Source organism: Chelonoidis abingdonii, chromosome 5 (assembly GCF_003597395.2).
Source record: "Chelonoidis abingdonii isolate Lonesome George chromosome 5, CheloAbing_2.0, whole genome shotgun sequence".
NCBI classification, from domain to species: domain Eukaryota; kingdom Metazoa; phylum Chordata; order Testudines; family Testudinidae; genus Chelonoidis; species Chelonoidis abingdonii.
In genome coordinates, this window is record NC_133773.1 from 110,232,098 (window position 1) to 110,245,797 (window position 13,700).

Below are 13,700 nucleotides of genomic sequence, written 5' to 3' on the forward strand. Positions count from 1 at the left end.
GGTACAATTCAAAATGTGTATAGTGCAGAACCTCTAAGCTGAGGGAATGAATTCTCCAGCAATTACTCATTGGTGGCGAGGCTGATTTGTTTCCATTTAACAGAAGTAAAATAGAAGCTTTGCAATAAGAGGCAAGTCTGTGCTTTGCTTATTGAGATGCTCTTAGCATGTTAAAGAGGGCTGTTTTTTTATTTTGGCGTCTAAATCCTTTGTTTAAAATTTCTCCCAAAATCTCAGTTGTGAGTATAAAGATTTGTTACATTGTTTTAAGTCATTCATCTGACTAAGCAGTAACATGCAGCAGAGACTGCAATCCCAGAAAAATGTTTTAGTAGGAAATAAATGGGTGTAGATCATACACCCGTTATAGTCAGTATAGCTGGATTTGGTTTGAAGCTAGTACAACTCCAGTGTCATAGTTGTCAGCACTGATTAGTGACATTCACTTCTTCTAAGGGGTTCAAATTACATATGGTGTTGGAGTGTGCAGATGTGTTCACATTCATAATAGAAATGTATTTCACAAATGGAAATATTTCTAAGAGACTTGTACAAATAGGATTCCTCTTAAGTAACTCAATCTCTCACTTATCCTGCCTTTATTAAAATTCAGTCACTTTTTGCAAAATTTGCATCAAAACATTGCAAGTCAGTTGATTGTAGAAGAACTTCAGCCTCAGCTGCTTTGGTTCAGATGAAAATCCTGAAAACAACCTGAAATATTTTTAATGCTCCTTAGGCAGTAATCTCTGAACCATTGGCCCTGCTTTGAGCAGGGGATTGGACTAGATGACTTCCTGAGGTCTCTTCCAACCCTAATATTCTGTGATAGACATTTTGAAACTGCTTGATCCATTCAGTGTATTGATGACTGTCATATTCATTTGTTACCATGCAGAAAAAATCATTCTACTGAAGCAGACCTTGAAAAAGAGTTTTTGGTGGCTGAAAGGTTGCTGTCTCAAAACTAAAATCGGAAACTATTTAATTTTTGCCCTAAAGTTGGATAGTTACGTTGTTTAGGACATATAACCTCTAAAACAGACAGATCTGAGCCATTCTCAGTTTTCAGCCATATCAGCAGTTAAAAATAGGGCTGTCGATTAATCACAGTTAACTTGCACAATAAACTCAAAAAAATTAATTGCTATTAATGGCAGTTTTCATTACACTTAAAAAATAGAATACCAATTGAAATTTATTAAATATATTTGGATGTTTTTCTACTTTTTCAAATATATTGATTTCAGTTACAACACAGAATACAAAGTGTACACTCCTCACTTTATATTATTTTTATTACAAATATTTGCACTGTAAACATTATAAAAGAAATATTTTTGAATTCACCTCTTACAAGTACTGTAGTATAATCTCTTTATCTTGAAAGTGCAGTTTACAAATGTAGGTTTTTTTTGTTACATAACTGCATTCAAAAATAAAACTATGTAAAACTTTAGCGCCTACAAGTCCACTCAGTCCTACTTCTTGTTCAGCCAATCGCTAAGACAAACAAGTTTGTTTACATTTACGGGAGATAATGCTGCCGCCTTCTTATTTACAGTATCACCTGAAAGAGAGATCAAGTATTTGCATGTCACTTTTGTAGCCAGCATTGCAAAGTATTTATGTGCCAGATATGCTAAACATTTGTATGTCCCTTCATGCTTCAGCCACCATTCCAGAGAATATGCTTCCATGTTGATGATATTTGTTAACAAAATAATGTGTTAATTAAATTTGTGACTGAACTCCTTGCGGGAGAATTGCATGTCTTTATCATAATATGAAATATATGGCAGAATACAGGTAAAACAGAGCAATCTCAAATGACCCAGCACATGTTGTTCATTTCAAGAACACTTTCACTGCAGATCTGACAAAACTCAAAGAAGGTATCAATGTGAGATTTTTAAAGATAGTTACAGCACTCGACCCAAGGTTTAAGAATCTGAAGTGCCTTCCAAAATCTTAGAGGGGTGAAGTGTGGAGCATGCTTTCAGAAGTCTTAAAAAGCAATACACTAATGTGGAAACTTAAGAACCCGAACCTGAGTCTGGTGGCATCAGACTCAGATACTGAAAATGAACATGCGTTGGTTTGTACTGATTTGGATTTTTACTGAGCAGAACCTGTCATTAGCATGGACATGTCCTCTTGAATGGTGGTTGAAGCATGAAGGGACATGAATCTTTAGCACATCTGGCACGTAAATATCTTGTGATGCCAGCTACAACGATGCCATGCGAATGCCTGTTCTCATTTTCAGGTGACATTGTAAATAAGAAGCAGCCAATATTATTTCCCAAAAATGTAAACAAACTTGTTAGTCTGAACAATTGGCTGAACAAGAAGTAGGACGGAGTAGACTTGTAGGCTCTAAAGTTTTACATTTTTATTTTTGAATGCAGTTTTTTTTGTACATAATTCTACATTTGTAAGTTCAACTTTCATGATAAAGAGATTGCACTACAGTATTTGTATTAGGTGAATTGAAAAATACTATTTCTTTTATTTTTTACCATGCATATATTTGTAATAAAAAATAAATATAAAGTGAGGAGTGTACGCTTTGTATTCGGTGTTGTAATTGAAATCAATATATTTGAAAATGTAGAAAACATCCAAAAATATTTAAATAAATGGTATTCTATTATTGCTTAAGAGTGCAATTAATCGCAATTAATTTTTTTTAATTGCTTGACAGCCCTAGTTAAAAATTCTTTGATCTTTTCCAAAAAACGAAAGGAACTTTACTGTGATCTTCTGAGCCTCTAATCTCAAAAGTAGAAACCACATGAATTGCCATAGTAGATCTCACCCATGGTCTGTCCACTACAGAAAGGTAGTGAATAAAACCCTCATTCCTTCTCAACCGCCACCCACACTCCTTACCCACAAAAGCACACTTTTGTCTAATATAACTGGGACAGGTGGAATCACAGAAACCCCTTTGGGACTGCCACCTGATGTGTTTAGACTACCTCTGAGCCTGTTTTCCCTGTCAGCTTGGGACTTCAGCGCCTTGCCTTGTTTGAGCCTGACACGCTTGCCTGCAGCAAACACAGATCGAAGTCTGAACCATGTGCCCCACAAGCTGCAGGTTGAACTGAAAACAGCTTGAGGTGCTCCTGTATTCAGCACTCAGATACCCAATTCCCAATGGGGTCCAAACCCCAAATAAATCTGTTTTACCCTGTATAAAACTTATACAGGGTAAACTCATAAATTGTTTGCCCTCTGTAACACTACTGGGGAGAGATGCACATCTGTTTGTTTCCCCAGGTATTAATACATACTCTGGGTTAATTAATAAGTAAAAAAGTGATTTTAGTAAATATAAAAAGTAGAATTTAAGTGGTTTCAAGTAATAAAAGACAGAACAAAGTAAATTACCAAACAATATAAAATAAAACATGCAAGTCTACGCCTAATACAGTAGGAAACTAAATGCAGGTAAATCTCACCCTCAGATATTCCAATAAGCTTCTTTGACAGACTAGCCTCCTTCTAGTCTGGGTCCAGCTGTCACTCACACCCCTCTAGTTACTGTCCCTCTGTTCCAGTTTCTTTCAGGCATTTCTTTGGGGTGAAGAGGCTATCTCTTGATTCAGCTGAAGACAAAATGGAGGTATTTTCAGGGGCTTAAACAGATTTTTCTCTTGTGGGAGGAAACCCATCTCTGCCCTTTTGTAGAATCAAGCTACAAAATGGAGTTTTGGAGTTCCATGGGAAAGTCACATGTCCATGCATGACTCAGTTTTCTACAGGACATTCCTAGGAAAGTTCAGATGTGTATTGGTGTCTATCAAGGTCCATTGTTAACCAAGTACTCCCAATTACCTGAATAACTCCTTCACACTATGTTGACCAAATCTGCCTTACATGCTTTCTACAGCAAACACTTTAAATACAAGCATAGAGCCAGCGCTCATAACTTCAGATATAAGAATGATACATGCATTCGAATGAGTACATGCAGAAGAACATAGTCTTTTCAAAGATATTCCAGTTATGTCATATTTACGCTCATAACCATATTTCTATAAAGCATGGGGTGCAATCTCACAATAACATTGTAACTTTCCTAGGCTAATCTTGCCCAACTATTGAGTGATTCTCGGGATCGAAATAAGCATCTAGGAGAAGAAATTAAACAACTTCAACAAAGACTGGGAGAAGTACAAGGAGACAACAAGGTACTGCAACCTTATTTTCTTTAATAAGAAGACTACAGGTAATGTGTAAACTGGACTAGAAACAAACTCCTCAGAAAAACTGAATAAAGAAATATTTTGCTCTTTTATTCAGAAGTTTCTAGAATATTGAGGTTACAAAAATACTCAGAACAGTGGAACAAAAACAGCCTACACAGGATACTAGTAACCTAGGTTCCTTGGATATATTTTTTGTGCGTGCTACATTTGTTCTGTTTTCTTTGAGTATTTATTGTGGATGCTGCTTTGGGTTAATCACCACTAGCTTCTGCTGTTTTATATGCTCTTCCTGGTGTTTTCATTTGTAAATATATTTGGATAAGCATTTAATCTTTCCTTGGTTATGTGATATTTTTAAGCATCTAATGCAATAAGGTAAAATTTCAGTATATAATTAAACAAGAAGGCATTATTTTTATATTCTATCCAAAAAACATAGACCCAAATGGTCTTGAAATATATATTTTGTTTTGAATTTTAAGTAATCATCCTGCTAATTATCTTTACATAACCAATTTATTTTATTACCAAGTTTAGCAATGTATATGGAACGTTGCCCAAAATCTGCTGTTCAATATTACTCAAACTCCTGTTGTCTGTTAATTGAAATATATAAGCTGAAGCTAAATGTGTGTACCACTCGCAGCTGGAGCTGTGTACAAAAGTATGCACACAAATCAAACTAGTGAAAGGTAGGATTTGAAACAGGTGATGGGGAGAGAAAGATAAGGACTAAAATCTAGTGAGGTTTATGGGAAGCAGAATAAAAATTACACAAAGGCCTCAGTCCCATACTGGCGTATCTCTGTGCGCAGCAGAGCATCGCTCAAGTAGCTTGCAGGACTGGGGCCTAAGAGCTGGCTTAAACACAGTTTTTATTCCTTTATTACTGTATCTGTTCAGAAACTGATCAAGTGGTAAAACTTATTTGGATGCAGTTATATTGGTATAAAGGTGCTTATACCAGCTACTGTAGCTTATTCCGATAAACGTATGTAAATATTTTTGCTTCGTTTCCTTTCGCTTTTGTTCTCTAGCCCTTGTCTCCATTTTCTTTGCTTCCTTTTGTGTTCTGTTTTCTTTCATGATTTCTCCCCGTATATCATTGGAAACTAACTTTTATTTTTTAAGAGTGTCCTGTCTCCAGTTCTCTCCTTTGCAGAGGAAGGATGGTCTAGTGGTTAGAGCATAAGCCTAGGACATGGGAAATCCAGGTTCCATTTCTTCCTCCAGCATAGATTTCTTTTGTGGTTTCAGGCAAATCACTTAGCTGTTCTGTGATTCAGTTTCTCTTCTGTAAAATGAGGATGATAATACTGCCTTACCTCACATTGGTTTTGGTTTATAAATAAAGCTGCTCTGATACTATGGTGACAATGTCTATACACGGCCAATGAGGGGGGAAGCCGTTACAAATTATCAGGGCCCGGCTTCGTTGGCCCTGTTTAGTTGGTCCGTCCTTGCTGGGGAGGCCAAAAAATTGTTTTCATCAGGGCTCGAACCCACTCTCGGCGGCCCTGTGTCTATCTAAATACCTTAGATTGTCAGACTTCCTTTTATTCTGTGTTCTCCCCTCTCCCTTCCCTCTTTTTTTAATGTTCCCCTGCACCCTTTTCCCATTTTTGTCAAAGGTGCTGCTCGGAAAATGCCTTCAGTGTGTACTAATGCAAATTCTGAGTCCTGTCAAGGAACAGTAAGATGTCAGCTAAAAATAAATATATTGGCTCAGATGGCTATTCAAAGACCATGCCATGGGAAAAAAAGATTAACACATTCTCTCCACTTTATTCCACTCCTTCTGTTCATAACATGAAGACACAGAAAATCAAAAATCAGAGTTCTTGCCAGAAATGGCTCATGATCTAGCTGCCCCACTGAGGGCTACATTGTGGCATTCAAGGCGATCTGTAGAGGAGGAAAATAGGCATTTATTCATATTTATTTCTTGTATAGTGCTTTTTATCAGTAGATCTCAAAGCTCATCACAATCTTTGATATACTTATCGTCATAACACCCCAGTGATGTAGAAAAAGCATCTCCATTTCGCAGACTGGGATGTATGGTACAGAGAGACCCAGGTTCACACAGGAAGTCCACAGCAGAGCAGGGAACTGAACCTGAGTCTCCTATATCCTAAACTAGTGCCCTCAACACTAGTGCCATCGTTCCTCAGAAAAATAAGTTGAGTAAATGCTGTTTCTTCCTGAGGACTAGAGGATGCTGAAGTGCTTTTTAAAAAACAAAATTAAAAATCTATTTTTTAGAAACCTTAATTGTTATAAATTTGAGGAACATGAAGTCTTGGCTTCCCTTTTTGCTGCAGAGTCTCCTTGGAGGACTAGCAAACTGGAGTAGGAGCTTTCACAGTCTTTAGTGTGAAGTAACTGAGGCTCTGACTCGGACAAAGACAATTTTCCTCCCAGCATTTTTTTTTTTTGTTTAAACTTATAACTCAAATGCCTAGCAATCTAACTATTTCCGCTCAACTGCTCTGATTTATTTTTTTGGGTATTTATGGTGTGATAATGCTGTTCATTCTCCATTTGTTTGTAGTCTCTTCGGGGGTGTGGGGGGGAGTAGGCAAGAGTGAATTTCTGATATAATGTGTAGTAAAAACAACACCCACCCACCCAAAGCTCCATGTTTTTCTCTGCTGCTCTCCTTTAAGCTCTATCCTGATGTTGGGGGCAATGCAGAATCTTACAGTGCCAGGCCTTATGCCTCAGGCAGACAATGCCTCCTGTAGCCCTGGGGAGCTCAGCCATTTGCCAACAGTAGAGAGGTGAGGCATACCTTTCCCTCTGCTTGACCAGTGTTGCTGGGACTACTACTGCACCCCCTCCCAGGTCCACTTTCCTAGACTACTAGTTCCAGTAGTCCCTGGAGAGTTCTTCTGCTCAGAGCGCAAGATCATTGTGTCTGGCCTGTGTGCAGGAAGTGTTTGTGTCCTTTCCCTGCCTTGTGCACCCATACATGGATGTGTTAAATATGGTCCTGTCTGTAGAAAAGAACAGTGTGTTTTAGTCACCGAGAATGAATGTGTGTAATATGCTCTGTTTAGCAGTCTGAAACATAGCTCCAGTTGCCCCCATCCCCCACAGCCTTTATCATTGAGAGCCAAGCCCTGGACTATATATATGTGTTGTAGTAAACTAATTGTTTTGTCATCCTTTTAACCACAAATATCAGTGGAGTTAAATACCACAATTGTATCGCTTCTGTCAAATTATTTTTCTTAATGCTATGGCTTTGGCAGTGGTAAATCCAGTTTCTGCAATTTAAACAGTCTTTGGCCTTACTTCTCTCTGCAGGTCAAATTGCCACTGAATAGCCATCTTTGTGATACCTGTACTCTCACGTAATGGTCTGGACTCGTTTTGGTGACACTCATGTCCTTTAGTAAACTGAATTATGCAGCAAGGGGTACATCAAAAATGGTGTAGTAACCAACACATTACCAAAAAAACAAGGGGGGTTTCACCAGGCATTAACTTTATCCAAGATTTTCATTTTAGGAGCACAACTAGTCTTCACTTGTCTAATAAGTGATATACAGAGTTTATTCTTGGGCCAGGTTGCAGTCTTTGAATTGTGTAACAGGAGTTGTGGTCTCCCCAAGAGACTGAAAGCTGGGAGTCTATAAGCCAGGGGTTCTGAACCTTTTTCTTTTTGAGGCCCCCTCAACATGCTATAAAAACTTCATGGCCCAGCTGTGCCACAGCTGTTTTTATGCATATAAAAGCCAGGGCCGGCATTAAGGAGCAGCAAGCAGGGCAATTGCCTGGGGGCCCCCGCGAAACTGTATTGCTCAGGCTTCAGCTTCAGCCCCGGTTGGCGGGGCTCAGGGTGCAGGCTTCAACCCCATGTGGTGGGGTTTCAGCTTTCTACCCTGGGTCACAGCAAGTATAATGCTGGCCCTGCTTGGCGGCGCCCCTGAAATGTGCTTGCAGCCCACTAGGGGGCCTCGGACCCCTAGTTGAGAACCACTGCTCTATGCCATATTTTACTCTCTCCTAGCTTTGGTAGCAGAAATTCTGGGATTGTTCTCCTGAGCTGGCAGCAAAATTAACTCAGCACTGTAGTACTGATAAAATACGATGTACACAAAACAACGAATTACAATAATTTCTTCAAAAGCAGCAGAGAATCCTGTGGCAGCTTATAGACTAACAGACGTTTTGGAGCGTGAGCTTTCGTGGGTGAATACCCACTTCGTCAGACGCAGGTAGTGGAAATTTCCAGGGGCAGGTACTATATATGCTAGCAAGCAAGCTAGAGATAACGAGGTTGTTCATCAGGAGGATGAGGCCCTGTTCTAGCAGTACGAGGTGTTGAAACCAAGGGAGAGAAACTGGTCTTGTAATTGGCAAGCCATTCACAGTCTTTGTTTAGTCCAGAGAGCTGATGGTCTATGTCAAATTGCAGTATGAACTGAGCTCAAATTTTCTCTTTGAAGTTCTGGTGCTTGAAGTTTTTTTGCTGCAGCGATGGCCGCCTTAAGGTCTGCTATAGTGTGGCCAGGGAGGTTGAAAGTTGCTCTCCTACAGGTTTTTGTATATTGCCATTCCTGATATCTGACTTGTGTCTATTTATCCTTTTCCGTAGTGACTGTTCAGTTTGGCCGACGTACATAGCAGAGGAGCATTGCTGGCATAACATCTGTTAGTCTATAAGGTGCCACAGGATTCTCTGCTGCTTTTACAGATCCAGATTAACACGGCTACCCCTCTGATACTTGACAATAATTTCTTCTTACATTTTTATACTGCCATTTTTCTCTCTCCATTTTTTCCAAAGTGAAGGAGGGCAGCGGGTCGATGTCAACTTTGTTTCTGGCAAGAGATGAGCAAGCAGCTGCTTTTGCAGCCACTGAATCTGCTTCTGGATGAACAATTCTGCCTGTGCTTGAACATGCATGACTCATAAAGCCTGTCCCTCAATGACAAGGGTTTTGTAGAATTAAAAAAAACAACTCTTTAAATATCACACAATGGCTCTGTTGAGGGAAGTGTGTTGATGGCCTGATTTTTTTTCCTCAAATTGCATTAATGTTCACCAGTAGTAAGATACAACGGTTAATTGGGTTAGCAATGGGATTTTAACTGAAGACCTTTGTACTTGTTATGGGAATTGTGGATTCTAGATGTTAAATACGTAATCAGTTAGACAAAAGCAAATGGCTTGTATTTGCCTTTTTTAAATTGGACTAATTTTCCCATTTATTCAGCTAGAACTCGAATGGCACAAACAGTAAAACATTTCCAAAAGGTCTCGTGAAAGATACGTTGCTGCAGCTGAAGAAATGCAACTATAATTGCACTGTAGCGTTCAAGCAACTGAGTTCTAAGAGTACTTACTCTTATGGTTGATCACAATCTCTTATCAACTCTGACACATGAAAACTACCCTAGGTTTACTGGGTACTTGATTTTGAAACCCCATTTCTACTCAATGTTGGGACAGTGATGCTTGGAGAATAAACCCGTAAACTTAGAGGGCCTGAAGAGAGCACACTCATGCCTTAAATGGAGACATGGAAGTTGATTTGGGGGGAGGGCGGAGAAGCTCGAAGCTTTGAGAAGATGAGATGACTGTCATCTCCACTCTAATTCCCACTCACGCAAGTCACTGGCAGAGAAATGATTTGTTGAGCTACTAAGGGTATAGCGCAATGATAAGACACTATGTTATGTTGTGTCCAAAATAATTGCTACAGTATTACTGACAATACATGAGACAAAGTTATTGTCAAACTAAGTCTGTCATGTGAAAACCCACTGTGTCAGAGGTCCCATCCCTGGGCCAAGCAGCCTGCTGTGGCTTAGAAGTCCTATACATGAGCTTACCAATGACCAGAATTGCCTTACCCAAACTACTTGCCCAGTGGGAGACCTTTACCACATTCAAGCCTGTGCAGAACTGGTCCTCATTCCGAGGCTAGGTCACAGGCTATCTAACAGTAACAGTGTTATGAACTCTAGTGTAGAGTGCTGGCAGCTGCCTACGTTGTTATCTAGGGTTGTTGTCATCAGGGTTAGGCGGTGATGCTGGAGAAAAATGCCGGCAGCAGCTTATCTGCACCAGAGCTTTTCCTGATTGAGCTGCCATAGTGCTGGCAATGGTGGGACATTTGAATAAAAAAAGTGAGACACGGCCTGGACAATTAGGGGATTAAGAGCAGCATAGATGTTGTTTTGATGCCCCTTTTCAGGGATGAGTCCTTTAACTTGTAATCAGTCATTGACTGTTTAGACTTGGTGGTGACTTGATACACCTCCACCTGTGACTGGGAGCCACAAGCTATTCAGTTTCTGCTGTGGAGTATAGTGGTAAGCCAGTTGGTCTGGCAACCTTGCCTAACCAGCTGAACCAGAAGCATGACAGCTAAAGCCTGCTAGGTGGGGGTGGACACCTGTAGCATGTATCAAACGCATGATTCGAATTGCTGTAGAAACTAGCTCTGTGACTGGTGTAATTATTACACTAAGAAATCATGTAATTATTTGGCATTAACAGTGTATTTGGTCCTCTATAAGAGACACAGGCATTAAGGGTCCTTGTCTCAAGTTGTTTTCTGGTTCTGCAAAGTGCACAAAAGTGCACTGGGATACCCAAAAGTGCCAATGTAACATTTCATTAACGTAATGGGCTGGAGACAGCATTTCACTGCTGTGGCCTAAGGTTGGTGCTCTTCATGGAGAAGGTGAGTTGAAAAGAATTACTGTACTTTCATGTGTGTGTGTAGCCACAAGTAATCTAGTTATATATTTAACCTTCTGGTTAGTATTTTGAGATAAAGTTTGTATGACCAGATAAAACTATAGTGCAGTACAGTATCCCTGTATACAGTTCACAGATTCAACCTACCTTTGGAGTCTAGAAGAGTTAAATTAACAAAACCTAATGTGTCACTAGTGTTTCCCATCTCTAATGAACCAAAAGAGGATCCAGAATAATGCTCCCAAAATACATATGCACATGCTGTGAAAGCCGTGTCACTGTGCTCTTATTTTCCATGGCAATTGCTCCCTGTGCACATCGTGCTCCTTGCAGGAACTATGAATCATGGGGGCGGGGAAAGGTAGTCGTCTTAGCCATGGTGCAGTACATTTAGTAAATAAAATATCACAGATGTAACAGATTCAAAGTTGAAACTTGTTTAAGGGTGACAGTGGCATTGCTGTGGCTCTGACCCTGCAAATATTTGCATAATATGCTTAATATTACACTTTATTTGTCCCATTGGTGAGTTATGAGTCTACTTCATGTGTCAGCCAGATTGATGGGATTACTCACCGCGCATAAAGTTAAGCACATGCATATGTCTTTTGTCGTAGGTCCAAATCCCCTCTAAAGACTCACTTGTGCCGTGATTAAGACTATGATTTAGTCATGGGTATTTTTAGTAAACGTCACAGCCAGGTCAGAGGCAATAACCAAAATGTCACGGCCAGTGACTGGTCCATGACTTTTACAAAATATACCCCTAACTAAATCTTAGGTGCTGTGGGGGTAGGGCTCCAGTGACCACTACTGCTTCTGGGGTGGTGGGGGCCTGGCCTGGGACCTCGCTGCTCCTCCGGCCCAGAGGGAGGCCCCTGGCCCCCCTGCTGCTCCTGGGGCTGGGACAGGGGCGGCCCGGGGCCCTGCTGCTTCTCTGGCCCTGCGGGTGGCCCTTAGGCCTGCTGCTGCTCCTGGATGGTGGCTCCTGGGCAGTGCCAAGACCAGATGCCTGTGGCCTCTGGAGCAGCAGCCAGCCCAAGCATCACCCCAGCTACTCGGGTGGCCCTGGGGTCAGCTGCTGCAGCTAAAGAAGTCACAGAGGTCCTGGAAAGTCACGGAATATGTGACCTCCGTGAAAGACTCGCAGCCTTAGCCATGATGCCTAGAAGGCTCTGCCAAATGAACATGCCTATGTTAACTGTGACTACTGCCTGTGGTGCAGAACTCACTTTTCACTTCATTTCTGTTCAGCACCTATAACAGTGAGGTCTGATTGAGGCATCTATCTTTATTTATTTTAACCAAAATTGTTGGGTTAAAATAAGTAAAGGTTGATTTTTATCATTTTTGCCTGATCCTAGCACAGTAGAGTGTTGCTAAATAATGGCATTCTGCACTCTGCTTTGTTTGGTGAAAGCCTGTTTGTTTAGTGTACGCTGAGCCTGTCAGGAACCACTGCCACTGATTAAAGTGCACTTCACTTCAAAATCTGCTGTGCTGGAAATATTTTTGGAGTCCTGCGGGGTCCTCTATTTATATTAATCTATTCTGAGGAATAGGGCAACAAAATGAAGCTGAGTGGTTCTATCCTGAATGAATTCTGAATGATAGTTCAATAAAAATACAGTGCCCAGAGGAATGGAGTACAAACTTTATAATAAAAGGCTAAAATGTAGAATAAACCGTTCTTTCTCCCTCCCCTTCCTTCGCTTTCCCCTAGCATAACATTAAAACACTGAAATTCCAAGAGTTACAATGGGAAAAATCTTACAGCAGGTGGTGCCACGTCAGCAGACACACAGGGTAGAACTGGAGGGCTAGGCCTGCTCAGCCGCACCTGCTGGCTGAGTTGCTGAATGTCTGAAGTGATCTGTCATTTAGGAATAAGATGTTGGATTTTAGGGGCACTTTGTGTTTAGGATTCCCCTCCTCCTCCCTGCCCCTCCCCCCATTTCATCAGTAAATAAGAACTGTGATTTGACTGGTACAAACTTTGGGCCTTGCAACCCCTATTCCTGCAAGTAGTATTTACTCAAGGCTGTAATCGAGGATGCTGGAACTAGGGGTGCTGGGGATGAGACAACACCCCCTGGTTTGAAATGGTTTCCATCCTATACAGGGTTTACAGTTTGCTTCAATGGCTCTCAGCACCCCCACTGTACAAATTGTTCCAGCGCCACAGGCTGTTATTACATATTACACCCCAGGCCCTTCTTGTGTGGGATGAGCATGGTTGAATGGCATTAATCAAGCTCTCCCTATCTAGTGCTGTGTGCGCTTTGGAGAGATCCTAAGCTGATACTTGCATTGAGTGGGGAGAGTTCCCTGCTCACATTTTCTGAGCTTTCTGATCCTTATTTCATTTATTACTTTTCTAACCGGTTGTAAAGTGAGATGCTATAGTACATGGCTGTTAGCACTATGTGTTTTTCCCCTCTCATGTCCGTATGATCAGATGAAAGCTCTGACCCCATTCCTAAACCTGCTTGATTTAAAAATATTTTTTTAAAAAAATTAGACACTGGTATATTCAGGGCCGGTGCAACCATTTAGGCGAACTAGGCGGTTGCCTAGGGTGCCAAGATTTGGGGGAGCCAAAAAGTGGCGCCCCCCCAAATTTTTTTAAATGGTTGCAGCCGCTGCTGCTGGAGGGGCTGAGCTGCCGGCGGCAGCAGCTGCCTGCAGCCGGCAGCCCAAGGTGTCCCCCAGGTCAGGGCACTGCCACGGCAGCCCAGGGCACCCCCCCACCCCCCATCAGG

General features: G+C 41.1%; 1 protein-coding gene across 2 annotated transcripts in view; it reads left to right on the forward strand.

The window, feature by feature from the left end:
• Nucleotides 1-13,700, forward strand: part of CCDC149 (coiled-coil domain containing 149) — a 68,204-nt gene that overhangs the window by 22,567 nt on the left and 31,937 nt on the right. For both annotated transcript variants that reach the window (XM_032806618.2, XM_032806617.2), the window contains exon 4: nt 4,092-4,199. In XM_032806618.2, coding sequence (XP_032662509.1) covers nt 4,092-4,199 — 108 coding nt within the window. The remainder of the gene's footprint in view (nt 1-4,091; nt 4,200-13,700) is intronic.